This window comes from Pseudorca crassidens, chromosome 12 (genome assembly GCF_039906515.1).
Source record: "Pseudorca crassidens isolate mPseCra1 chromosome 12, mPseCra1.hap1, whole genome shotgun sequence".
Taxonomy (NCBI): Eukaryota; Metazoa; Chordata; class Mammalia; order Artiodactyla; family Delphinidae; genus Pseudorca; species Pseudorca crassidens.
The window spans coordinates 83,769,246-83,796,477 of record NC_090307.1 but is presented as its reverse complement, the minus strand read 5'-3'; the positions used below and the strand labels follow the sequence as shown (position 1 = coordinate 83,796,477).

The following is a 27,232-nucleotide window of genomic DNA, read 5'->3' as shown; positions in this document are numbered from 1 at the left end:
CATGTTCTTTACCACCAATCTGTTAATGCAGTTGGTGAGAGGGTATCAAGAAATGGTAGCACGGTGTTTGAAAAGAATATTATGCCCGGAGTCACAAATAGGAGAATGAGGAAAGGGAGGGGTAACCTTTATTGAGCAATTTTTATATAAGGCTCTCTGCTAGATGATTGGCAAACATATATTCTCTTCTTCTTATAAGAGATATTATTGTTATTTCCATTTTACAATTAGTTGAAACTCAGGAAAAGTAAAGATTTACACAACTAATAAGTGGCCAAGCAGGATCCAGGTCTCTCTCACATGTTCCTATTGACCTTAAGGAAAATGACTTCTCCATCTGTAAAATGGGAGAAGTTGCTCTTCATTGTCGTTAGGAAGAACACATGAAATAATGGATGTCCAAGCTTCTGAGAAATTCAGAGGTTAAGTCAACATATAACATCTGGCATCTGAAAGTAATCATTCCTGTGGGCCCCATGTTACTGCATGTGGGAGAAGCAGGATAGTGGAATAACTAAGAGCATGGTCTCTAGAACTTGGTTTGAGTGCAGATCCTGGCTTTGTCAGCCAGTTAGCTGGGTGACTTTGGCCAGGTTCCTTAACCTCTTTGTATTCACATGTAAAATGTGACAGTTATTAGTATATACCGCCTAGAATTATTATTGTGTGGATTAAATGAGTTAATACCTGTTAAGTGCTTAGAATAGCACCAGGCACATACTAAGTGCTCAATAAGTATTAGCTCTTAATATTTTTATGTATTTATTTACCTGGATGAAGAATTTGAAAGTAAGTAATACAGTTTACAGCTTAAAAATTGATATTAGTATTTTCCAGATTGGGAGCAATTCAGTAGAAATAAATATGAAATAGAGATAAAATAAATTGCACAGATTCAAGATGTGATGAGATAGCACTGAGTCATTTTAGCTGCCTTTCACCAAGCAATACCTGTGTGCTCAATCTTGAGCACTTTAAAAACATATCCTTGGGGCTTCCCTGGTGGCGCAGTGGTTAAGAATCTGCCTGCCAATGCAGGGGACACGGGTTCGAGCCCTGGTCCAGGAAGATCCCACATGCCGTGGAGCACCTAAGCCCGTGCGCTGCAACTACTGAGGCTGCGCTCTAGAGCCTGTTAGCCACAACTACTGAGCCCACACGCCTAGTGCCCATGCTCTGCAACAAGAGAAGCCACCGCAATGAGAAGCCCGCACACCGCAACAAAGAGTAGCCCCCGCTCACCACAACTAGAGAAAGCCCGCACACAGCAACAAAGACCCAACGCAGCCAAAAATAAATAAATACGATAAATAAATTTATTTTTTTAAAAACCCATATCCTTGGCCTTTCTCACCTTCTGAGATGACCCACACTCTGGAGTGTGTTTCTAAGTAAATCTGCTTCTTACCTAAAAAATAAAAATAAAAACAGGGCTTCCTTGGTGGCGCAGTGGTTGAGAGTCCACCTGCTGATGCAGGGGACGCGGGTTCGTGCCCCGGGCCGGGAAGATCCCACATGCCGCGGAGCGTCTAGGCCCGTGAGCCATGGCGGCTGAGCCTGCGTGTCCGGGGCCTGTGCGTCTGGAGCCTGTGCTCCGCAGCGGGAGAGGCCACAACAGTGAGAGGCCCGCGTACTGCAAAAAAAATAGAAATAAAATAAATAAAATAAAATAAAAACAAAAACATATCCTTGGTGCTGGTTGCACAAGTTGCTGGTGCTGTGAATGCATTTAATGCCACAGAACTGTACACTTAAAAATAGTTAAAATGGTAAGTTTTACATTAACTATATTTAACTACAATAAAACACACATACAACATATGCTAATTCATCCTCTCAAAAAGCCTATGAGGTAAATATTATCTCCATTTTATTATTGAGGAAATAGGCTTAGAGAAATTTAAGTAACTTGCCTGAAGTCACACAGTGAGTTGCAGAGCAAGGATTTGAATCCAAATCTGAATGCCTCAGCAGCTGTGCTCCTAAGTGAATGCTGAGCTATTCTTCAAGACACTATTAGAATGAGTTAATTTTAAGATTCATATTTGACTCTAAATAGGACCACATTGTAGACAGTCATTAACTGGAAACAAAAGCCTGCTAGAAACTTGCTAGAAACTTCATTCCTTGATTATCCATATGTAGATGTTTGATTAATCTTTTCTTGGAAAAATTTAGGAATGTGACTGTGTAAGGATAAATGTAACAAATACTATACATATAATAATTTATATTCCTTTGTCGTTTTCTCTTTAGAGGTGTGCATTTTGAAGTACATTTTGATGCTTCCTACTGCCATTAAAGTCAATATTCCAGATGTTATATTTCGTCTAAGAATTTTAGCTCTTCTGATTGCAAATGACAAGTGCTACGGGCATTTGTTCTTACTAGATGTTTTCATTTGTGTTCCCTTGATTTTTCTTATTAAAAAAGATGAAGAGTCTAAAAATACTTCTTGCTTTTCTTATACTTTGGTTATCACTTTAACACTGTATTTTCATTGTATTGCCTTGTAGTCAATATACAGGAATAAGCACAGCAAAATCTTATTCTGCCAGACTTCTGACATAGGTAGGAATTTCTCAAACAGTTGAAATTATCTTCTTAGTGATGGAGATTTTCTTGCCAGTCTAGTCTATCTTGATTTCTTTCTCTTCAAACAAGTGTTTGCTAGGTGGTAAAAAGGTTAAGTTTAGAGACTACAGTTTCTGACATAACTGAAAATTTATAATAATATCTAACTCTCCTTTATATCATGAAGTTTTCTATATTGGATTTAAATACATAATAAAGTATAAGTCTCATGGAATTGATATTCTCAAAGAATTTTGACTGCCTTCATCTCTGAGAGGAATCACCCCAAAATGCTATGGAACTTTGATCCTGACCTATTTATTATTCTTATCAATAACTTAGATTAATTATAATAAGTAATGTTTATTATGTAATTACAACGTGCCAGATAGCATAATAGGTTTATTATGTACATTATCTCATTTATTTCATTGAGGTATATGAGATAGATATGATTATTATTACTAGTTTTTACAAATAAGGAAACTACGGCACACAGAGGACTTATGCTAACTTATCCAAGGTCACATTGCTAGTAATTAGTGGTACCATGATGTGAATTGCAGTAGTCTGGCTCCAGAACCCTTAATAATTTTCACATGACATGACAGGAAGCTAGAAGGAATAGTCAATCTGAGATGATAGAATTGTGATTCAAAATCATCTTGGTAGTTAAAAACATTGTGCTTAAGCAAACAAAGTGTCACTAATGGGATTATAAATAATAATGTCATAGAATCTGAGTTTTATCTGCTGCTCAGAAATCATCCAATAATAATGCAGCTTTAAAAAACAAAATGTTGGGAATTCCATGGCACTCCAGTGGTTAGGACTTGACGCTCTCACTGCCGGGGCCCAGGGTTCAATCCCTGGTCGGGGAACTAAAATCCCATAAGCTGCGTGGCTTGGCCAAAAAAAAAAAAATTTTTTTTAAATTATACTCTATTAATAAAAATATAATATCCCATTTACGTGAAATTATGCCTGGAATATTATTTTACATTTTTGGCTTCATGTTTTAAGAAAGACATAGTCAAGCCAGAGTCTAGATGAAGGTGACTAAAACAAATGAAAAGTCTGGAAACATTCACAGAAAGAATTAATTATGAATTAGCTGAGAACAAAACACTAAAGAAAGACATAATAGAACTGCATTTTAATATCACAAGGATTATGGAAAGGATGGTGTGCAGAAAAGAGTTAACATAGCAAGCCTGAAACTGCTATTCTTAGAAAAACTTGCTTGCAGGATTGGCCCTTGGCTGGCATCTGGGAGCTTGGATTTTAGAATTCCCACCATTCCTTGATAAGAATGGCTCACATGCCTAAACTGTATGTACAGAGTGTGGTTTATGTTGAACACCTGCTTTCCTTCTTGGAGTCTGGAATTTTGGTATGGGCTAGGCAGAGTATGCCTACGTGACCAGCCCCTAGTAAAAACCCTGGGCGCTGAGTCTCTAATGAGCTTCCCTGGTTGGCAGCCTTTCACACGTATTGTTACAACTCGCTGTTGGAGGAATTAAGGGAGAAGACTCTTGGAAGCTTGCCCCTGGTTTCCTCCTGACTTCACCCCATGTGCCTTTTCCTTTTGCTGGTTTTGCTTTGTACCTTTTCACTGTAATAAAACATAGCCAAGAATATGACTTTATGCTGAGTCCTGTGAGTTCTCCTAGCAAATCATTCAACCTGGGGATGGTCTTGGGGACCCCTGATACAGATGGATTAGTATTATTATTGTTTTTGGATGGAATGTTCTTTCTGGATCTATTAAATTCATCTGGTCTAATGTGTCATTAAGGCCAGTGCTTCCTTATTGATTTTCTGTCTAGATGAACTGTCTATTGACGTAGGTGGGTATTAAAGTCCCCTACTGTTATTGTGTTACTGTCAGTTTCTCCCTTTATGTTTGTTAATATTAGCTTTGTGTATTTAGGTGCTCCTATCTTGAATGCATCTATGATTGTTATATCTCCTTGTTGGATTGATCCCTTTACTATTATGTAATGTCCTTCTTCATCTCTTGCTGTAGTCTTTGTTTTAAAATCTATTGCGTCTGATATTAATATTACTACCTCAGCTTACTTTTTGTTTCCATTTGCATGGAATACCTTTTTCCATCCCCAAATCAAACTGAATTCAACAATACATTAAAAGAATCACACACCATGATCAAGTAGGATTTATTCCAGGGTATAAAAAATAATAATAATAAAATAGAATAATATTTTAAAAATCAGATTATGCAAGTAATATCTGAATACATTTTCATGGTCTGAAAAGCAAACAATACACATAAAACAAAAGTCCCTATTGATTACCTCCTATCCCCATTCCCAGTCCCTTAGACCCTTTTCCAAAGAGAAACCGCTGCCACCAGTTTTGTAAACCCTTTCAGTCCTTTCTCTGGAGATAGATACAGATACAGATAATACCGTTTTGTGAGTTTTAAAAAATATGAATGGTATTATACCATGTGTATTGTGCAACTTGCTTTTAATAACACGTCTTAGAGATTTTTCCATGTCAGTAAATGAAGAGGCTATTCTCTAGAGGTTAAGAGGATCAGCTCTGAAGCCAGAACACCTATGTGCAGATCTCACCTCTGCCACCTATTAGATGTTCAACCTAACAGTTAATTACAGCAGTTACCTAACTGCTCTGTGCCTCAGTTTCCTTATCTATAAAGTGGAGATAATAACAGTACTCACCTCATATGGTGGTTGTGAGGGCTAAATGAGTTAATACAACTTAGCAGTATACAACAGTGGCTGGCTTATAGGAAGCACTTCATAAATGCTACCTACAGTTATAATAATAATTATTATCATGTACTTTAAAATTTTTAATTGCTACATTGTGTTCTATAGAATGTATGTACAATTTCTTTATTCCATCCAAGGGCGTACAAGAGCATCTGTTTCCTCTGTTATTTAAAACAGCACTTGATCCTCAGTCCTTTATTTTTTATCATTCTGACAGTATTTCATTTTAATTTTCATTTTTCTTGATTAAGATTGAACATCTGTCCACATACATGTTTGGTCACTTGTATTTCTTCTGTCGTTTGCCCTTTTATTGTCTTTCTTCATTTTTTTCTAATGGATTGAATGTATTTTCTTTTTTTTAATTTTTTTTGTGGTACAAGTCACATAATATAAAACATACTATTTTAACCATATTTAACTGTACAGTTCAGTGGCACAAAGTACGCTCACATTTTTGTACTAATTGAATGTTTTTCCTTATCTGTTTCTCATATTTTTACCTATATTCTGGATTAATCTGGGTAATTGTTTTCTTCTAGTCTGTCATTTGTCTCTTAGCTTTGTATATGCTGTGTTTTGTCACACAGAGGGTTTTCTTCCCTGTTTTTTCCAAACAGTCTTATTGAGATATAATTAACATACAATAAACTGCATATATTTAAGGTACAAGTTGTTTCTGTTGTTCCATGCTATGATAAGTGGGGGCTACTGTATTACATGGCAAATTTATGTTTCTGATTAGGTATTTAAAAATAACTTTATACAATAAAATAAACAATTATGGTTAGGAGGAAGACTTACATATAAATAATTTTTCCTTATCAACTGAAGTACCAAGACATTTTAAATGTTATCAATTTTCTAATGAAAAATTATGTATCTAGATTAGATTATACAGTTCTATTCAGGTTTTCTACACATTTACCAAGTGTCTTTTACATGCCAACTATTAAGTAAATGGTGGTGAGAAAGAGATATGGTCCTGCCATCACAGAGCTTAATGGTTTCTTAGGGGAGTCAGAAATTTAACAAGTGATCTTAAGTGAGCTGTATGTTAGAACACACATTAACAGAGTGGTATGGAAATACATTTCAGGGTTATGGGGTGTGAGCTGGGAAAATAGTAACATGGTGTGATTCGTGGGAGACATGCTACTTCAGCTCTTTCTGTTATCTTAAAATCATACTGATCACAGCAACCTTTTATTGACAACTCAGAGTCATAATTATGAACATTAACTATTATACTATGCTATAACACTGTTTTTCTATCTCCTCTCACACTGAATCCTGCATAAAGCAAGATATTTCTATGTAAACATTTTTATAACACTTCAAATTATGGAAAAATAAGGTCACTTAATATTAAAATTCTGTCCCAAAATATGAAGCTATCATAGCATGGAACAACAGCAACAATTTGTACTTTAAATACATGCAGTTTATTGTATGTTAATTCTATCTCAATAAATCTGGGGGAAAAAAGGGAAGAAAACCCTCTGTGTGACAAAACACAGCACATGGTAAATATGATTTTTACCCATTCATAGACAACAATCTGAGCCTAATGATTTTGTCTCACTTACGGAAGAGCAAAGAATAGAAGCTCTACTTCTTGTAGTAGTGCTGAATAGCTACTGGTCTTTACCGTTTTCATCACCTTGGTACCTCTGAATCTCTGCATTAATTATTTGAAAAGCAAAACAAAAAATTAGCCCCAATGATGTCATGCTAGTACCCTTCTCAGAACTGTGATTGAAATGAATGCGTGCCTTTTGAGTCTGAAATTTTTTATAGCAACAAATGAACCTTTGGTTAAGGTTCCATTGTCATTTCATGCATTGAAAGGTCACTCCTGGTTTATGGTGTACGGGTTTAAAGTTCGTTATGTTTTCTTCCCAAACCTTACAAGAAGCTCAGCTGTTTTGCAGTTAATGGCTACTTTTACAATGTGCTTGATCAAATAATATGAATAAGCAGCTTAAGAAAGAGCCAACCAATTCATTCTACAGCTACTGACAGAAATCCTAGAGCTAAATTGCAAAGATTATGAAATCTTCTTTAAATACTTCAAAGAGAAGCACAATGAAGATAAGGGATCCTGGCAAGATTAGCTGCAGCTGTCAGATTCTGAAAAATTAGGAATCAAATTTTGACACTTGTAATTGAATCATCCACCCTTCTAAGTGAGCCCAGGCAAACCTGTGATATTTTTAGAGCCTTTCAAATCACATTACACTCTTTAGAGTTCATAGCAGGACCTAAGGCCCCTAAAATTTCCCAGGAGATGGAACAAAACAGAATCAAATAAATTTGGCCCAACTCACTGTAATAGAAGTAGGGTGTTATATATGCAGTTTAGGTAATCCCACAATGTTAACTCAAAACGTGAAAACTTTTCATAGAAATTTTTTTTGAGAGTTAACTGCTTGGACAGCAGTTGAAATCCCCATTAGAGATATAGTAACAGCTGTGTGGTGGTGATTTGATTTATAACAGAAGCAGGGAGACCTTGGATGGTATGATTACCTGTGTTTCCCAGATGGATGTTCCTGTACCACAAGTTTCTATTAAGACAGATTTCTACTAGCATATATCATATTGCTTATTATAGACTCTCTCAAGAGAATCAGCAGTTAACTATCCACTACCATATGTGGGTAATTGCATTGTTTATGCTTGGCTTGGTGAGATTTTCTAATTTAAAGTTGAAAACGTAGTACTAACAGGTTGGAAAAAGGTTTGAGTAGTATTTGTATGTCTATATATATTGCACTTGTTATGATGGGTGATTTGAAAAGACTAACATTTTAGCAGAACACAAAAGTTGCTTTAAAACATTTTTTCATGCCTTAAAGCAAATAGCAACTCTGAGACGAGACTTCAGGGAGTCCAAATGATTTATGACATGAAGCATGACTTAAAAGATGGCCTTTTCAGGTTTTCTGCAAGTCTGAATTCAGACAAAATAGGAACACTGACAAATGGGCAAAAAAAATTATGGCCATTTGGGCATATTCGTTCTACTCTTGAACAGTTGGTGTTATCCATTTCATACCTAACTCTCTTGGGCCTATTTCTGTAGTTTTCTGTGCTTAAAAATCATTTGATGAAATACCTGACAAAGATGTGATTTAGTTAATAAGTGGAAAATAGCATGAATAGTGGACTAACAGGATTTGAGGACAGAAGTATTCATTCTATTCCAGTTTTTCTAACTTTCTGAACTTTGATGAGTTGTATTAATTTCTCTATAGGTTTCTTCCCTGTAAAAGGGGGAATAGTATTTTTAAAAAATGGTTCTTTGTGGTTCTGGACAGTATAAAGTACTTATTGTATAAAGTCTTCACAGCTAATTACTGTGAAAATAGTTTCACACCAGATATTGAGTTGGAAATTTGCAACAGGAGCAGAGATTCTTGTTTCCACATAAATATCCAGAATGATGTCTGGAATCCAGTAATACTTTTGAGTTCCAGATAAGCTTGAAAAGCATTTGTAAATGGTTACATACTTAGGGAAATAAGCTGCCTTGTCCTTTTAAAAAGCTTGCCTAGATCATTACTATTAAAGGTTCTAAAACATATTAAATGGGTAAAGGAGAAAGAAGATCTGTCAAATACCATTTTGATCACAGAGGAGCTGAGTCTGTAAAATCGGTTCTGAAGTCAGAAGTAATTAAAACAGTAATCTTACTGATCTCAGCATCTAAAATGATGGCTGCTCTTTCATAAATGACAAATTTAGATTACAAATGTGTATTGGACCAAATGATTAGTAATAACTGCTATAATGGGCCTTCCTGCACAATGGCAATCTTTGCTTGATTGGCCTGCTATAGTGCACTATTGAAAACTTTTTCCTTAATATTCCAAGGATTTATTGCTTATTTCCTATGCCAGAGTTCCTTTAAAATATTTTTTTAACTTAAATATTTAAGAAATAAATCTCAAAGAATTCACTCATAACCCTACCTGCCCAACACAACAGCTATTTTTATTTCTTCATTCTCTCCCAATCTTGGTTCATAGACATACATACAAACATTTTACATAGTTGTACTCAGAGTATGTAGATTTGTAGTTTCTTGCAGTAGTGATTGTTCTGTTTTAGTTCTAAAGAGCATTGTGTCACCCCTAGACCTTTACTCTTCTGTTTGTTCTAATTACTTGACATTTCCTTGTTTCTTAGTATTTAGAAGGATCAGTAAATTATCTCATTTTCTAGGTACTTTTTAACTGTGTTCAAACAAAATGACAGATATTATTAATCATTATCCATTATTCAATTTTTATAGAACTTTAGTACGTTTTATAGATCTTATTTAGAAACCTCCCCAAGGTCACTTTAAGTGGTGGGGTCAGGATTTGAAATCATGTTTCTCTGACAACACAGCCCGTTGGTCTCAACAACTCTCTGAACTGCTTCTGTGACCCTATTGTACTGCTCCTAGGACCTTTAATGATTAATTTATAAATTTGTGAATTTTTGCTCAGATAAGTTATTATTACACAGAATTATGAGTAAATTTAATTTTTAATACCCTAAGTCTATTCAAAATAAAATCTATCAGCTGTTAGGTTTTTGTTGGTGATGGGCTTTTTTTGGGGTGGATTGTTCTTTTAATCATAATTGTTTAGATTAATACAAATACGTAGTTTAAAAAGTAAAACGGGGGGCTTCCCTGGTGGCGCAGTGGTTAAGAATCTGCCTGCCAATGCAGGGGACACGGGTTCGAGCCCTGGTCCTGGAAGATCCCACATGCCGTGGAGCAGCTAAGCCCATGCACCACAACTACTGAGCCTGCACTCTAGAGCCCGCAAGCCCCAACTACTGAGCCCACGCACCACAACCACTGAAGCCCGCGTGCCTAGAGCCCGTGCTCTGCAACAAGAGAAGCCACAGCAATGAGAAGCCCATGCATTGCGAGGAAGAGTAGCCCCCGCTTGCTGCAACTAGAGAAACCCCGTGCGCAGCAACGAAGACCCAACGCAGCCAAAAATAAATAAATAAAATAAATAAATTTATGGGAAAAAAAAGTAAAACGGTATCAATATTCTTATGTATGTCTCCCAGTGACTATGAGCAAGGGTTTTTCCAGGGTAGTGTTCCGTTTCTTACCTTTTTTCACAATATGACACTTAAAGAAAATGGTTATTGTTTAGCATACTGAGGTAAAAGGATAAGGCTGCTTATAGCTGAGGATGACTGGCTTTGGAGTTCTTTATAATATCTTGCACATCTTGGCACACCCATAATATTTGTGCCACATGAGTATACTGGAGCATACCCCATTCAGGATGAACTGCCCTGGAACAGTGCTTCTCAAAGTGTGGTCTGAAGACCAGTTCTAGTCTACAAACTGTTAAGTTACTAAGCCACAACCATATAAATTAAGAGGAAGCATTTAGAAACGTTTATAGTAATTTGATATTGTATAGACATTTTTGTTATTTTATAAAAGTATCCAGTCCACAAATGGTTAGAAATTTTTAAAAACTGGTCCATCACCATAGCTAAGTGTGAGAAACCCTGCTGTTTGTGGGAGTGGAGTTGATGGGGCATGGGGTGAACACAGGTCAACTTTAGTAGGTATGCCAAGTTGTCTTCCAATCTATTGTCCTAAATTATGTATCCCTCACTCTCAGTGGTGTATAGGTGTGCTATTTCCTCCACATCTTCAACAACACTTAGTATTGAAGGACTTTTTAATTTTGCTAATTGGGTGGGTATTACAATGGTATCTTATTGTGGTTTTAATTGCATTACTAATTTGATTACAGATGAGGTCAAACGTCTTTTAATATGCTTATTGGCCATTTTGGATTTTCTTTTCTGTGAAGTGACTATTCAAGTATTTTATCCATTTTTCTGTTGGATTATTTGCCTTTCTCTCATTGATTTGTAGGTTTAATTTATGTATTTTTGGATACAAATTCTTTATTGGATTAATGTGTTGTAAATATATTCTCCCAACTTGTGACTTATATTCTTAATATCTTAATATATATTTTGATGAACAAAAGTTCTCAATTTTAGCAAAGTCAAGTTTATCAACATCTGTTTTCAGTTTGTGCTTTTTTTGTGTTTTATTTAATAAATCCTTTACTATCTCAATAATCATAGTAATATTTTCCTATATTCTAGAGTTTTCATTCTGTCTTTCACATATAAGTCTGTGTGAAACTGGAAAAAAAAAAAATCAATTCCAACTGGATAGTGTTGGAATTGATTTTTATGCATTATGAAGTAAGGGGTCCAATGATTGAATATTCTATTCTTTTTTTAAATTGAAGTATAGTTGTTAGTCTCAGTGTTAGTTTCAGTTGTACAGCAAAGTGATTCAGTTATGTATATATTTTTCAGATTCTTTTCCATTATAGGTTATTACAAGATATTAAATACATTTCCCTGTGCTATACAGTAAATCCATGTTATCTATTTTCTATATATAGTGGTGTGTACCTGTTAATTCCATAGTCCTAATTTACCATGCCCCCTTCCCCTTCAGTAATCATAAGTTTGTTTTCTGTGTCTACGAGTCTGTTTCTGGTTTGTAAATGAGTTCATTTGTATCATATTTTAGATTCCACATGTAAGTGATATCATATGATATTTGTCTTTCTCTGTCTGACTTACTTCACTTAGTATGATAATCTCTAGGTCCATCCATGTTGCTGCAAATGGTAGTATTTCATTCTTTGGTATTCATAGTATTTCATTCTATGGCTGAGTAATATTCCATCATGTATATATACCACATCTTCTTTATCCATTAATCTGTTGATGGACGCTTAGGTTGCGTCCATGTCTTGGCTATTGTAAATACTGCTGCTATGAACAGTGGGGTGCATGTGTCTTTTTGTTAAATTTTATTTATTTATTTTTGGCTGCATTGGGTCTTCGTTGCTGTGTGTGGGCCCCCTCTAGCTGCAGTGAGCGAGGGAGCTACTCTTCGTTGCAGTGTGTGGGCCTCTCACTGCAGTGGCCTCTCCTGTTGCGGAGCACGGGCTCTAGGTGCGCGGGCTCAGCAGTTGTGGCTTGTGGGCTCTAGAGCACAGGCTCAGTAGTTGTGGCACACGGACCTAGCTGCCCCGTGGCATGCGGGATCCTCCCGTACCAGGGCTTGAACCTGTGTCCCCTGCACTGGCAGGTGGACCCTCAACTACTGAGCCACCAGGGAAGCCCCATGTGTCTTTTTGAATCAGAGTTTCCTCTGGATATACACCCAGGAGTGGATTGCTGGATCATATGGTAACTCTATTTTTAGTTTTTTATGGAACCTCCATACTGTTCTCCATAGTGGCTGCACCAATTTACATTCCCACCAACAGTGTAGGAGGGTTCCCTTTTCTCCACACCCTCTCCAGCATTTATTATTTGTAGACTTTTTGATGATGGCCATTCTAACTGGTGTGAGGTGATACCTCATTGTAGTTTTGATTTGCATTTCTCTAATAATTAGCGATATTGAGCATATTTTCATGTGCCTGTTGGCCATCTGTATGTCTTCCTTAGAGAAATGTCTATTTAGGTCTTCTGCCCATTTTGTGATTGGATTTTTGTGTTTTTTAATATTGAGCTGTATGAGCTGTTTTTATATTTTAGAAATTAAGCCCTTGTCAGCTGCATCATTTGCAGATATTTTCTCCCATTCCATAGGTTGTCTTTTCATTTTGTTTATGGTTTCTTTTGCTGTGCAAAAGCTTATAAGTTTGATTAGGTCCCATTTGTTTCTTTTACTTCTTTTGCCTTGGGAGACTGAACTAAGAAAACATTGCTACAGTTTACGTCAGTGAATGTTTTGCTTATGTTCTCTTCTAGAAGTTTTACGGTGTCATGTCTTATATTTAAGTCTTTAAGCCATTTTGAGTTTATTTTTGTGTATGGTGTGAGGGCTGGGGTAATACAGCTCTCCAGCTTTCCCAACACCACTTCCTGAAGAGATTGTCCCTTCTCCATTGTATATTCTTGACTCCTTTGTTAAAGATTAATTGACCATAGGTGTGTGAATTTATTTCTGGACTCTCTATTCTGTTCTACTGATCCATATGTCTTTTTTTGTGCCAATACCATGCTGTTTTGATTACTGTAGCTTTGTAGTATTGTCTGTAGTCTGGGAGGGTTATGCCTCCAGTTTAGTTCTTTTTCCTTAGGATTGCTTTGGCAATTCTGGATCCTTTGTAGTTCCACATAAATTTTAGGATTATTTGTTCTAGTTCTGTGAAAAATGTCATGGGTAATTTAATAGGGATCGCATTGAATCCGTAGATTGCTTTGGGTAGTATGGCCATTTTAACAATATTGATTCTTGCAATCCAAGAGCTTGGGATACCTTTCTGATTTTTGGAATCATTTTCAGTTTCCTTTTTCAATGTTTTATAGTTCTCAGCGTATAGGTCTTTCACCTCCTTGGTTAGGTTTATTCCTAGGTTTTTTTTTTTTTTTTTTGGATGTGATTTAATTTTATTTTCTTATTTATTTTATTTAATTTATTTGGCCGTACCACATGGCTTGTAGGATCTTAGTTCCCTGACCTGGGATTGAACCTGGCCCCTTGGCAGTGAAAGCGTGGAGTCCTAACCACTGGACTGCCAGGGAATTCCCTTGACATGATTTTAAACAGAATTTTTTTTTTTTACTTTCTCTTTCTGATATTTCATTGTTAGTGTAAAGAAATACAACAGATTTCTGTATATTAATCTTGTATTCTGCTACCTTGCTGAATTCACTGATGAGTTCTAATAATTTTTGTGTGAAGTCTTTAGGGTTTTCTATGTAGAGTACCATGTCACCTACATATAATGACAATTTTACCTCCTCCCTTCCAATTTGGATACCTTTTATTTCTTTTTCTTGTCTGATTGCTGTGGCTAAGACTTCCAATACTATGTTGAATAAAAGTGGTGAGAGTGAGCATACTTGTTCCAGAATTTAGTGGGAAGTCTTTCAGCTTCTGGATGTGGGTTTGTCATAAATGGGTTTATTAGATATGTCCCCTTCTATACCCACTTTGGTGAGAATTTTTTATCATGAATGGATATTGAATTTTATCAGATGCTTTTTCTACATCTATTTAGATGAGCATGTGGTTTTTGTCTTTTCTTTTGTTGATGTGGTGTTATCACATTGATTGATTTGCATATGTTGAACCATCCTTGCATCCCTGGAATGAATCCAACTTGATCATGGTGTATGATCCGTTTTACGTGTTGTAGGATTTGGTTTACTAATGAGTATTCTATTCTTTTCCCTCAGATTTATCATGCCAGCAATGTACATAAACAAAATCCCTTTGAGATCATTAATAAAAGGTTCCTAAGACCCAAAAGTTTGAAAATCACTATTACAGATCCACAAGAAAGGCTCCAATTAAAAAATGAGCCAAAGACAGGCATATCATTTTAAAAAATCCACACAAATGCACAATTAACATGGCAAAAAGTGAAGTTCCCTAATAAAGAAATGCAAACAAAATATAAGATACTATTCTGCTTATTAAATTGACAATTATAAACAGTACTATAAATAGCCTTTGAAGGGCAGTTTGGCAGAAGGTATCAAAACCCAATAAAAATAAAAAAAATAAAACTAAGTTAAAGGTAAAAAAAAAATTTCCTTCTGACCATTTTTGGGAGTATGGCCTATAGAAATTATTAAGAATGGGTCTCAAGATTTAGCTTCAATATTTTTATCATGGTTTTTTTTTTCAATAATCTGAAAGTTCAAAAATAACCTAAAATCCAAATGATAGTTAGAAAAAACTTCCAATGGAAGAAAATCATGGATAATGCATTTTTTCCCCTCTAATTCCTCTAATTCGGTCTAAGGTAATGGAACCCTTAGAGTGCTTTGATGGCCACCTATTGCTTAATTTTATGGAACTGTCATTAATCTGACCCTGACTCACTTTCCCCTAGGTAGTTTGTCCAGTGAATGCCAAATAATAACCAATCAGCATAGAGCACATTGAGTAATCGGTAGGTTTGTTCTTTCACCAAAAACATTTATAGCTTTTAGCTTTTAAAAATAGTTCCAGAGCACAGCAAGATAGAGAAGGGGAAGATTGGCCTAGATAATACAGAGGATAGCAGATGAACAGGATTGATTTCATTTTGGGCACTTTGCCCAGGACACTTTTAATAGAACATATAGTTAGTCTGGGGATTCTGAATCAGTGGTTATGTCAGGCTTACACATTTATTCTTTAAAAGGAAAAATTGCAAGTAATTAGATTCTAGGTACATTGGTATGACTAAATTTTTTAAACTGTTTCTGTAATACAGCCGTTGATAATTTGCTTTTTGTGGGCTGGATTCCTTAATATTAAAACTAACTCAGTCATGAATAGAAAAATATTTTGAACTTCCTTCCTCTAAAACACAATGTGTTCCTCATTTCTTTCAAAGTTTAAGTCACGTTTAAAAAAGATGTCTAGGGCTTCCCTGGTGGCGCAGTGGTTGAGAGTCCGCCTGCCGATGCAGGGCACGTGGGTTTGTGCCCCGGTCCGGGAAGATCCCACATGCCGTGGAGCAGCTGGGCCCGTGAGCCATGGCCGCTGAGCCTGCGCGTCCGGAGCCTGTGCTCCGCAACGGGAGAGGCCAAAAAGATGTCTAAACTAGGAATTAGAGGGTTATTTTTATGTGAAGAATTTTTAATCTTACTATTTTTAAGGACTTTGTATAGTCAGGAATCAATCAAATCTTTAAGAAAAAAAAAAAAACCTAAATTTTAGAAATGTTCTCCTTCCTATTTTGCTACCTTACAATTTATAATTACTGACCTTAGATTTAGCCTTTAAAATTAGGAGGTAAAATACCGTATGATAATAGAGCTTGCATTGGGATAGTGGCTTTGAGTGAATTTTTTCCGTTTTCTAAAATTTCAGTAATACATTCATTACTTTTATTATTTATAAAATTATTTATAACCCCCCCCCCAATTATCCTTGTAAAGAATTGGGCATTTAAAAGGCTAAGATTATCAAAGAATTTTCTCATATTAGGTAATATGGAGGCTTACTTTTGTTTTGAAGTGATGAGTTTAAGTATAATAAGCCAGATTCTTACTATGGACATTTTAAAAATAATGTAGTTAATAAAAGGTTGGAGCAGAAAAAAATATTTTATGTAGTAAAAATTCTTAGTACTAATGGTACATAAGAGAAAGTGATTTTTTTTATGTGTTATGTTTCTGTTTCAGAAATACCAGAAAATTTTCACATTTGCTTCTCATATTGAGCAACACTTTTAATGAGCCAGTGCCTTGGGACCTTTACACCTGCTGTTTCCTCTACTTGGAATGCTCTTCCTTGCTTCTTTGTCCTTCCTCTAATGTATTCCTGCTACTTCAGTCTTGGCTTAAATTATTTTTGAGAAACTTGTCGAAACCCACCTCCCTAAAATCTAACCCCACATTTCCTACCTTCATCACAACCCAGTTTAAACTCCTGTTATTTATTCTCAGGGCCCCTTCACTGCTTCATAATGTTCACCATGGTTGTGAACATCAGTTCAGTGTTTATTTCCCCCACTATTCCTTAAGCTTGATGAGGACAGGACATGTGAGCATCTTGTTTAGCATTGTATTCTCTGCGTCTGGCACAGTGCCTAGTACATAATAGTTAATAAATAGTACTTGTCAAATGAATTCCTTTAAATATCCACTTCACTTGTTTTTCCAAACTCTTGTTGGTATTATTTAATAACAGAGTCTTTCCATTAGAGTAGTTATAACTTTAATATCATTAGTAGGTAAATAGCTGAATTAAGCAACTATGAGTTCCCACTAATTTGGAATATTTTTAGCTTTTTAACATTTGGGATGAACTTCAGATGCTTCTTAGGGTATATGGTCACAGTACCTTTCTTAAATGATAAATAGTTACTACAAGTGTTGACTATTCTGGTTGGCTATTTTAACCCCAGTAGATCCAGTGCCACCAAAATAGTACAGTACATAAGAGGTATCATGATAAGACCACAACCAGAAATGGTCTTCTACTTCCTTCTTCTTCTTTTTTAATATTTATTTATTTAGTTATTTTGGCTGCGCCAGATCTTAGTTGCGGCATGCAGACTTCTTAGTTGCAGCATGCATGTGGGATCTAGTTCCCTGGCCAGAGATTGAACCCCGGCCCCCTGCACTGGGAGCATGGAGTGTTACCCACCGAACCACCAGGGAAGTCCCTTCTTCTTCTTTTTTTATAGTGTTGAAGTTTCTGTTTTCCTAATCCTTATTTGTAAAGCCCAAAATAAATAGCTTTTGTATAATGATTTACAGTGTTTAATGGGTCCAAAAAATAAAAATATACACAAAATATTTTAACTGAACAGTTAGTCTTTCCAACTTTTCTAATAAGACTAAGTTATTATTATGTACTTGTGACCCACATGTAGGATGGTAGAAAAGAAAATTTTTCTAATACACTGAGGTTATATATATTTAGCAACTACTTTTCTACTTATTAAACTACATGTTATGTTCTTTTACAGTTCAAACGATATGTCAGTAAACTTCGAAGCAAGAGTACAGTTTTCAAAAAGAAGCATCAGATAATAGCTGAATTTAAAGCTGAATTTGGTCTCTTGCAGAGGACAGAAGAACTTCTTAAGCAACGTCATGAAAATATTCAACATCAACTGGTAATACACTGTTATCTTGGGGTTCTAAAAGTACAAATGCCAGGAGGTTTATAGGTTATAGCCTTTTACTGAGGTCATTGTTTTTATTAGAAAAACCATAAAATTATTCATTTTCTCTGATTAATTACAGAGATGACATAAGAGCTGATTTTTTGTATTTTACTATAGCAGTAGGCACTAACTTTTTTATGTGTTCTGACTTTGGGGTAATTAATAGAAGTTGAATTCTATTAAGTAGGTTTTTCTTTTGGTTAGCTAGTTAATATGACCAAAATGATCATACCAAGAGATTGACTATAAAATAATTTATTTATCGTGGCCTGCTGGGCAGAAATCTAAGCAGCCACTTCCCTGGAGCTTTGGAAAGAAGTATCCAGGGAGGGTTCTGTGTGGAGGTTTGCCTGCAGGCTTGTTCCTTATATATTTGTGCCTTGGTTGTCAGAAAAAAGTTAAACCCAGAGAAATCCCTCTAGCAGCAAAGCTATTCTCATCGTAGGTACCAGTTCCTCTGAGTTTTCTTGATTTGGCTTTTTTTTTTTCTTTTACCCATGGGGAAATGATTTCATCAGGATGTTGGCTTACCAGCTAGCAATAATCTGGTAGAGGTGAATGAAATTTGAACCAGTTGTAATTAGCTGGCAATATGAACTTTTCTGTCTCATGCTGCTGAATATTGTTTGCTTCTAGGGAACTTAAGATTGAAAATTTACAGTGCATCAAACATAGATTCTAACAGCACTAAACATAGATTGTAACAGCACTTTTAAAATTGATATGTAGTAACTGCATTATTGCTCACTTTAAAATATTTTCTCATTTTCATTGTGATTTCTTTGACCTATGGTCATTGCTTAAAACCAAACACTTGGGGGTTTTCTAGTTACCTTTCTGTTATTCATTTCTAGCTTATTTCCGCTGTAACCAGGAAACATACTCTGTGATTTCAGTCCTTTGAAATTTTTGAATGTTGCATTATGGCCCAGCATGTGGTCTGTTTTGATCATTGTTCCATGTGCAGTTGAGAAGAATATATATTCTGCAGTTGTGGGGGATGGCGTTCCATAAAAGTCAATTCAGTCCAGTATGTTAACCATGATACTCAAATCTTCCATGTGTTTTTTTTTTTAACATTGCTATTGGAGTATAATTGCTTTACAGTGGTATGTAGTTTCTGCTTTATAACAGAGTGAATCAGCGATACATATACATATATCCCCATATCTCCTGCCTCTTGTGTCTCCCTCCCACCCTCCCTATCCCACCCCTCTAGGTGCTCATAAAGCACGGAGCTAATCTCCCTGTGCTATGCGGCTGCTTCCCACTAGCTATCGATTTCACATTTGGTAGTGTATATATGTCCATGCCACTCTCTCACTTCATCCCAGCTTACCCTTCCCCCTCCCCGTGTCCTCAAGCCCATTCTCTACATCTGCGTCTTTATTCCTGTCCTGCCACTAGGTTCTTCAGAACCTTTTTTTTTTTTTTATGATTCCATATATATGTGTTAGCATACAGTATTTGTTTTTCTCTTTCTGATTTACTTCACTCTGTATGACAGACTCTAGGTCCATCCACCTCACTACAAATAACTCAATTTCGTTTCTTTTTATGGCTGAGTAATATTCCATTGTATATATGTGCCACATCTTCTTTATCCATTCATCTGTCAATGGATACTTAGGTTGCTTCCATGTCCTGGCTATTGTAAATAAAGCTGCAATGAACATTCTGGTACATGACTCTTTTTGAATTATAGTTTTCTCAGGGTATATGCCCAGTAGTGGGATTGCTGGGTTGTATGGTAGTTCTACTTCTAGTTTTTTAAGGAACCTTCATACTGTTCTCCATAGTGGCTATATCAATTTACATTCCCACCAACAGTGCAAGAGGGCTCCTTTTCTCCACACCCTCTCCAGCATTTATTGTTTGTAGGTTTTCTGATGATGGCCATTCTGACTGGTGTGAGGTGATACCTCATTGTAGTTTTCATTTGCATTTCTCTAATGATTAGTGATGTTGAGCATTCTTTCACGTGTTTGTTGGCTATCTGTATATCTTCTTTGGAGAAATGTCTATTTAGGTCTTCTGTCTATTTTTGTATTGGGTTGTTTGTCTTTTTGATATTGAGCTGCATGAGCTGCTTGTAAATTTGGAGATTAATCCTTTGTCAGTTGCTTCATTTGCAAATATTTCCTCCCTTTCTGAGGGTTGTCTTTTTGTCTTGTTTATGGTTTCCTTTGCTGTGCAAAAGCTTTTAAGTTTCATTAGGTCCCATTTGTTTATTTTTGTTTTTATTTTCATTTCTCTAGGAGGTGGGTCAAAAAGGATCTTGCTGTGATTTATGTCATAGAGTGTTCTGCCTATGTTTTCCTCTAAGAGTTTTATAATGTCTGGCCTTACATTTTGGTCTTTAATCCATGTTGAGTTTATTTTTTGTGTATGGTGTTAGGGAGTGTTCTAATTTCATTCTTTTACGTGTAGCTATCCAGTTTTCCCAGCACCACTTATTGAAGAGGCTGTCTTTTCTCCATTGTATATTCTTGCCTCCTTTATCAAAAATAAGGTGACCATATATGTGTGGGTTTATCTCTGGGCTTTCTATCCTGTTCCATTGATCTATATTTCTGTTTTTGTGCCAGTACCATACTGTCTTGATTACTGTAGCTTTGTAGTATAGTCTGAGGTCAAGGGGCCTGATTCCTCCAGCTCCATTTTTCTTTCTCAAGATTGCTTTGGCTATTCGGGGTCTTTTTGTTTCCATACAAATTGTGAAATTTTTTTGTTCTAGTTCTGTAAAAAATGCCATTGGTAGTTTGATAGGGATTGCATTGAATCTGTAGATTGCTTTGGGTAGTATAGTCATTTTCACAATGTTGATTCTTCCAATCCAAGAACGTGGTATATCTCTCCATCTGTTTGTATCATCTTTAATTTCTTTCATCAGTGTCTTATAGTGTTCTGCATACAGGTCTTTTGTCTCCCTAGGTAGGTTTATTCTTAGGTATTTTATTTTTATTGCAATGGTAAATGGGAGTGTTTCCTTAATTTCTCTTTCAGATTTTTCATCATTAGTGTATAGGAATGCAAGAGATTCCTGTGCATTAATTTTGTATCCTACTACTTTACCAAATTCATTGATTAGCTCTAGTAGTTTTCTGATAGCGTCTTTAGGATTCTCTCTGTATAGTATCGTGTCATCTGCAAACAGTGACAGCTTTACTTCTTCTTTTCTGATTTGGATTCCTTTTATTTCTTTTTCTTCTCTGATTGCTGTGGCTAAAACTTCCAAAGCTATGTTGAATAATAGAATAATAGTGGTGAGAGTGGGCAACCTTGTCTTGTTCCTGATCTTAGTGGAAATGGTTTCAGTTTTTCACCATTGAGAACGATGTTGGCTGTGGGTTTGTCATATATGGCCTTTATTATGTTGAGGTGAGTTCCTTCTATGCCTACTTTCTGGAGGGTTTTTATCATAAATGGGTGTTGAATTTTCCAAAGCTTTTTCTGCATCTCTTGAGATTATCGTATGGTTTTTATCCTTCAATTTGTTAATACGATGTATCACATTGATTGATTTGTGTATATTGAAGAATCCTTGGATTCCTGGGATAAACCCCACTCGATCATGGTGTATGATCCTTTTAATGTGTTGTTGGATTCTGTTTGCTAGTGTTTTGTTGAGGATTTTTACATCTATGTTCATCAGTGATACTGGCCTGTAGTTTTCTTTCTTTGTGACATGTTTGTGTAGTTTTGGTATCAGGGTGATGGTGGCCTCGTAGAATAAGTTTGGGATTGTTCCTACCTCTGCTATATTTTGGAAGAGTTTGAGAAGGATAGGTGTTAGCGCTTCTCTAAATATTTAATAGAATTCACCTGTGAAGCCATCTGGTCCTGGGCTTTTGTTTGTTGGAAGATTTTTAATCACAGTCTAATTTTCAGTGCTTGTGATTTGTCTGTTTATATTTTCTATTTCTTCTTGGTTCAATCTTGGAAGGTTGTGCTTTTCTAAGAATTTGTCCATTTCCTCCAGGTTGTCCATTTTATTGGCATATAGTTGCTTGTAGTAATCTCTCATGTTCCTTTGTATTTCTGCAGTGTCAATTGTTACTTCTCCTTTTTCATATCTAATTCTATTGATCTAAGTGTTCTCCCTTTTTTTCTTGATGAGTCTGGCTAATGGTTTATCAATTTTGTTTATCTTCTCAAAGGACCAGTTTTTAGTTTTATTGACCTTTGCTATTGTTTCCTTCATTTCTTTTTCATTTATTTCTGATCTGATCTTTATGATTTCTTTCCTTCTGCTAACTTTGGGGGGTTTTTTGTTCTTCTTTCTCTATTTGCTTTAGGTGTAAGGTTAGGCTGTTTATTTGAGATGTTTCTTGTTTCTTGAGGTAGGATTGTATTGCTATAAACTTCCCTCTTCAAACTGCTTTTGCTGCATCCCATAGGTTTTGGGTTGTCGTGTTTTTATTGTCATGTATTTCTAGGTATTTTTTGATTTCCTCTTTGATTTCTTCAGTGATCTCTTGGTTATTAAGTAGTGTATTGTTTAGCCTCCATGTATTCATGTTTCTATTTATATTTTCATCTGCTTATTCCATCAGTTATTGAAAAAGATGTTTTAGAATATCTATGATCTTTTTCCTTTTAGTTCCATCAGTTTTTGCTTTACATCTTTTCTTAAGCTGGGTTCCTTAGAAGCAGAGCCTGAGAGGGGAATACTTGGTGCAAATGATTTACTGAGGGAGGGAGTACCTTCAGAAGAAAGGGAATGAGGGAAACAGATGGAGCAGCAGAAAAAAGCCAAGCAAGGATGTATTCCCGACTGAAAACAGCTTCATTTAGATCCCATGAGGAACTCTGGAGCACACATTGCACCATGAAGTTGGTTCCACCTTGAGGCAAGGGCGCTGGCCTTTTATACTCCCATATCAGTCAGTCATTGGCTATTACACGGTATAACCTTCTAGATGAGGCAGCCCCCATTGGGCTAAGGGCATGTTCTGGAGAAGGGGACATCTGTGAGCCATTAGCAGTCAACACTCATTGCAGCTTGCAGATGAGGTTTGAGTAGAGCACCAACAGCATTCACTATAAGCCACCCCTTGTACTCCTGAGATCTACTTGCTTCTCACATTAAAGTCACTCCATCCTGGTATAGTTTATACAGGATTACAGTTGGTCAAAATTTCTAGGAAAACAGGAGGGTGAGGAGGACAAATTAAAACTCTCTTTGCTTCATTTGGTCCCAAGGACATAATTGATACTCAATATCTCCTTCCTCTACCATCCATCCTAGATTCCCCACACCTTTGGCTAGCACCTCCAGTGGTCTATCAGGGGTCCCCAACTCCCGGGCCATGGACCGGTACTGGTCTGCAGCCTGTTAGGAACTGGGCTGCACAGCAGGAGGTCAGCAGTAGGCGAGCCAGCAATGCTTCATCTGCCGCTCCCCGTCGCTGGCATTACTGCCTGAACCATCCCCCCAACCCCCACCCTCCGCCGTCTGTGGAAAAATTGTTTTACACGAACCTGGTCCCTGGTGCCAAAAAGGTTGGGACTGCTAGATGACTCACTTGGTGGGATGACTCAGTCCCTCATCCTTAAGAGGTATGAGATTCTAGTACAATGCCCTTATCAGGCTGTGGTTGGTAAACTTACCCATTTACTGTTAAAACTGAGCATGAGAGTACCAAGATATGCCCTAATGGATCACCTGAATGCCAAACTTATTCCTATCTGTCCCTCATTATATAACAGCATCTGTATACCCTTAAAATATTCTGCCAATAAATCGCTCTTTTCTTTGCCTGCTGGTCTGTGGGCATGAGGAGCCCAAGTGACAAGATGGTAGGCAGAGCATTAAGTTTAAAGGGCTTCTCAATGTGCCTTCCGGTGGAAGCATGTGCCTTACGGAAACCAGAACATTTATACCCACAGAGCCTAAAGTTGTCAAGAAGGGAAGTATAATTCCCTGTGTATGAGTTGGAATTCTGGTGAGTGATAACACTCATACTTTCATCTCATGGTTCCAAGACCCATGTATTTTTGGGTCTTTGGATCTATTTGGAACCCAACACCATGTAATGGGCATTGGTTTAAGATATACACTCCATCATGAAGAATAGAACTTATCTTCACAGGCCATGAATTCCAAGCTGGCACCTTAGCTTTACGTTCATAGGGCCCTTCCACTATTCAGTCAGGCCATTAGCTTTCTGGATGGTGTATGGTACAGTGACTGAATCCTGTGGTCATATTCCCATCGCCATACCTACTTTGCCATAAAGTAGGTCCCTTGGTCTCAGGTGATATTATGTGGGATTCCACATCAGTAGACCAGACATTCTGAGCCTTTGGATAGTGGTGCTGCCTAAAGCGCTGTGGGCAAGAAAAGCAAACCCTTACCCACAATATAGGTCAGTCTCATTCAGGATGAAGTGTTGTTCTTTTCAAGGTAGAAAGAATCTGGTGTTATCAAATTGCCACTAAGTAGATGATCAGTTTCCTCAAGGGATGATTCCATACCCAGAATTCAGGATTGGTCTGTGTTGCCACCAGCTCAGACACTTAGCAGTAGCATTAGCTAGATGAGCATTAGTGAGAGAGCCCATGTTATTTGGTCCATACTTAGCCTCCATCTCTGCCAACATAGCCATTCTGTTCATGAGCCCATTGTGCACACACTGGGTGGCCAATGACAGAGGCTGGCTGACATCTACTGTCAGCCTTTTTGGCCTTTTTGGAAAGGCCAAATCATCCTTTCCACTCGGCTGCTGAGTGCCTCTTCTACTGTGGACATTGTCCAGTGGCCATATACATGTGATGAAGAGATCTTCACACTTAGTATTAACTCTTATAGCTCGATCCAGATGCCTCTTCCCGAGACCTCCTTGTCCCCAGTCATTTAGTCTTGCTATCTTGCTTCCTCCAGGCCCCTGACCCAACAAGCTAAGCCATTTGCCACTGCCCAGAAGATAAAAGATAATCTGGGGTTTTAAGGTTCTCAAGTGAGCCTATCCAGTTATCCCCATTTCAGACTCAGCACCCTTTCCCTTCCCTATCAGAGCCCTGACTTTGACATAGGACATATTCAGCCTTCTCTGAAGTTTTGCCAGTCTTACAATTTAAGTCCTGTCCGTGGTTTTCAGCTCTCTCTGCCTCATAGCCACAGGAAATGAGGGTTTCTTTAAAGCTCCTAAGGAGGTTCTCTGACTTATCACTTTGCTTTAAATTACTGATTAATGGATTTGAGCCCGTCATTTGAGCTTAGCAACAGCCACCCCAATTTCATAGTCCTTATAGTTACGATTTCTTCATGCTTCTTGAACACCAACAACACTGTACCAGCTAGTATGTTCCTGTGATAGTTCAGGTCCTCCAAGAAGCATACGCCCAGATTGGATTAGATGTATAAGAGATTTATTGGAGGAAGCCTTTGTGAAGGGTAAAGGGAATTGAGCAGCAGGCGGCAGGGAAAGCCTTTAGGCTCTAAATGCCTTTAGGCTGTTCTGTGAAGGAAGAAGAAGGAAGGAGGATTGGAGAGGAAGAGCCTTAGGGTGTAAGCACAGTTTTAAGGACGTTTTGGTTGGGATGATGGGGAGTTCCTGAGCCAGTCACCAATTAGAGGAGTTCCCTGTCAGGCAGGAATGGGTCAGCCTCTGGCTGGGAACAGCCTGGGGGAAGCATGGCCTTGGTGTGAACGTGATGGTGGATCCAGAGGGGCAGCAGTTATGGCTGTCAGTCAACTTTGTTCCTCTCAGCAAACTCTCTTGAAGGAGATTCAAGCCTTCCATTGTCATGCCCACCATAATCCCTTCCACCTATATTCTGCCCTAGTTCACCAGTCTTAGCAATTGTACTGCTATAACATGCCTAGGACTAACGATACTCTGCTTGCCCCCAGTGATAGGGCTCTCAGTTCCATTCACCTAGGGAGTGATCCTACCTTAGAAGCCCATCCTTGTAGTTTGGTCAGGTTCTCTAGAAGCAGAACCTGAAACAAGAATTCTTATTCCTCCTCATATGAATAATTCAGTGAGTGCTCTTAGGAAAAAAGATGAAGCAAGAGGAAAAAGTGGATTCAGTTGGAGTCCAATTTCATTCTGATTGCATAAGGAGCTCTGGAGCATAAATTGCATCACAGAGTTGGTCTCATCTTTAGGCAAGAGGGCTACCCCTTTGGACCCCTGTGTCAGTCAGTAATTTGCTATGGACCCTCTTACTACCACCCAAGAAGTGGTGTGATATAGTTCCTGTTAAACCAAGGGTACACTTTGAAGAAGGGACAGCTGTAGACTGTCATCAAAATACCAATTCTCACAACAGCTACGGGATGGGTATCCTGACATAATAAACAGATCAGGGCAGAGCACCCACTGTATCCACTGAAAATATCCTGAGATTAGTCCATACAGATTCATTTTAGTTATCTTCCTATTGGCAGTGTTTGACATAGTTCATAACTCCCTCTTCCTGTAAAATTTTTCTTTACTTGTCTTCTAGCACACTGCACTCTCCTTGTTTTTCCCTTACTAACACTCCTGTTCCTACTCCATGGTGGATTTCTTCTCATTTCTCCAAAGCCTAGGTGTTTGAGTTCCCCAGGCTTAGGCCTTGGATCTCTTCTCTACCCTCACTCCCTTGGTGATCTTATTCTCTTATGGCTTTAAAGATATTGTCTATGCAGACAACTCACAAATTTGTATCTCCAGTTGCTTCTCAAATTTCAGTCTTGTATATGCAACATCTTGAACTCTCTTGGATTTCTGCTAGAGATTTCAGATTTGTAACATGTCCAAAACTAAACTTCTGATCTTTACTACTCCCTCACCTGTTCCTCCCAAGTCCTCCTCATCTCAACAAATGGGCGCTCCATCCTCTCAGTTCTTCAGTATAAGTTTATAACGTATAAAGGAACGTAATTATTGTTGAAGTCAATAAAGATTGTTCTTTAGGATTTAAACTACTTTATTTACGACTTTATTGTTACCTATTAAATCTATATACTTATTATGGAATCATCAAGGTTTTGACACCCATTTTGTGGACCCCATTTTTTACACCTATTTTATTCTTTACTTTTAGCAAGCTATTGAGGAGAAAAAGGGTATATCTGGATATAGTTACACCCAAGAAGAGCTAGAAAGAGTATCCGCCCTGAAGAGTGAAGTTGATGAAGTGAAAGGACGAACACTGGATGACATGTCTGAAATGGTGATTACACAGGCTTTGTTTGTTTATTTG

General features: G+C 37.2%; 1 protein-coding gene across 10 annotated transcripts in view; it reads left to right on the top strand.

Annotated features, from left to right (window-relative positions):
* Positions 1 to 27,232, top strand: part of IFT81 (intraflagellar transport 81) — a 103,987-nt gene that overhangs the window by 50,660 nt on the left and 26,095 nt on the right. For 8 of the 10 annotated variants that reach the window (XM_067700893.1, XM_067700896.1, XM_067700890.1 and 5 more), the window contains 2 exons: positions 17,834 to 17,983; positions 27,074 to 27,202. In XM_067700893.1, the coding sequence (XP_067556994.1) occupies positions 17,834 to 17,983; positions 27,074 to 27,202 (279 nt within the window). Of the gene's footprint in view, positions 1 to 2,256; positions 2,426 to 17,833; positions 17,984 to 27,073; positions 27,203 to 27,232 lie in introns of those variants that run through there. The other 2 variants (XM_067700895.1, XM_067700900.1) reach the window with 2 other exon arrangements.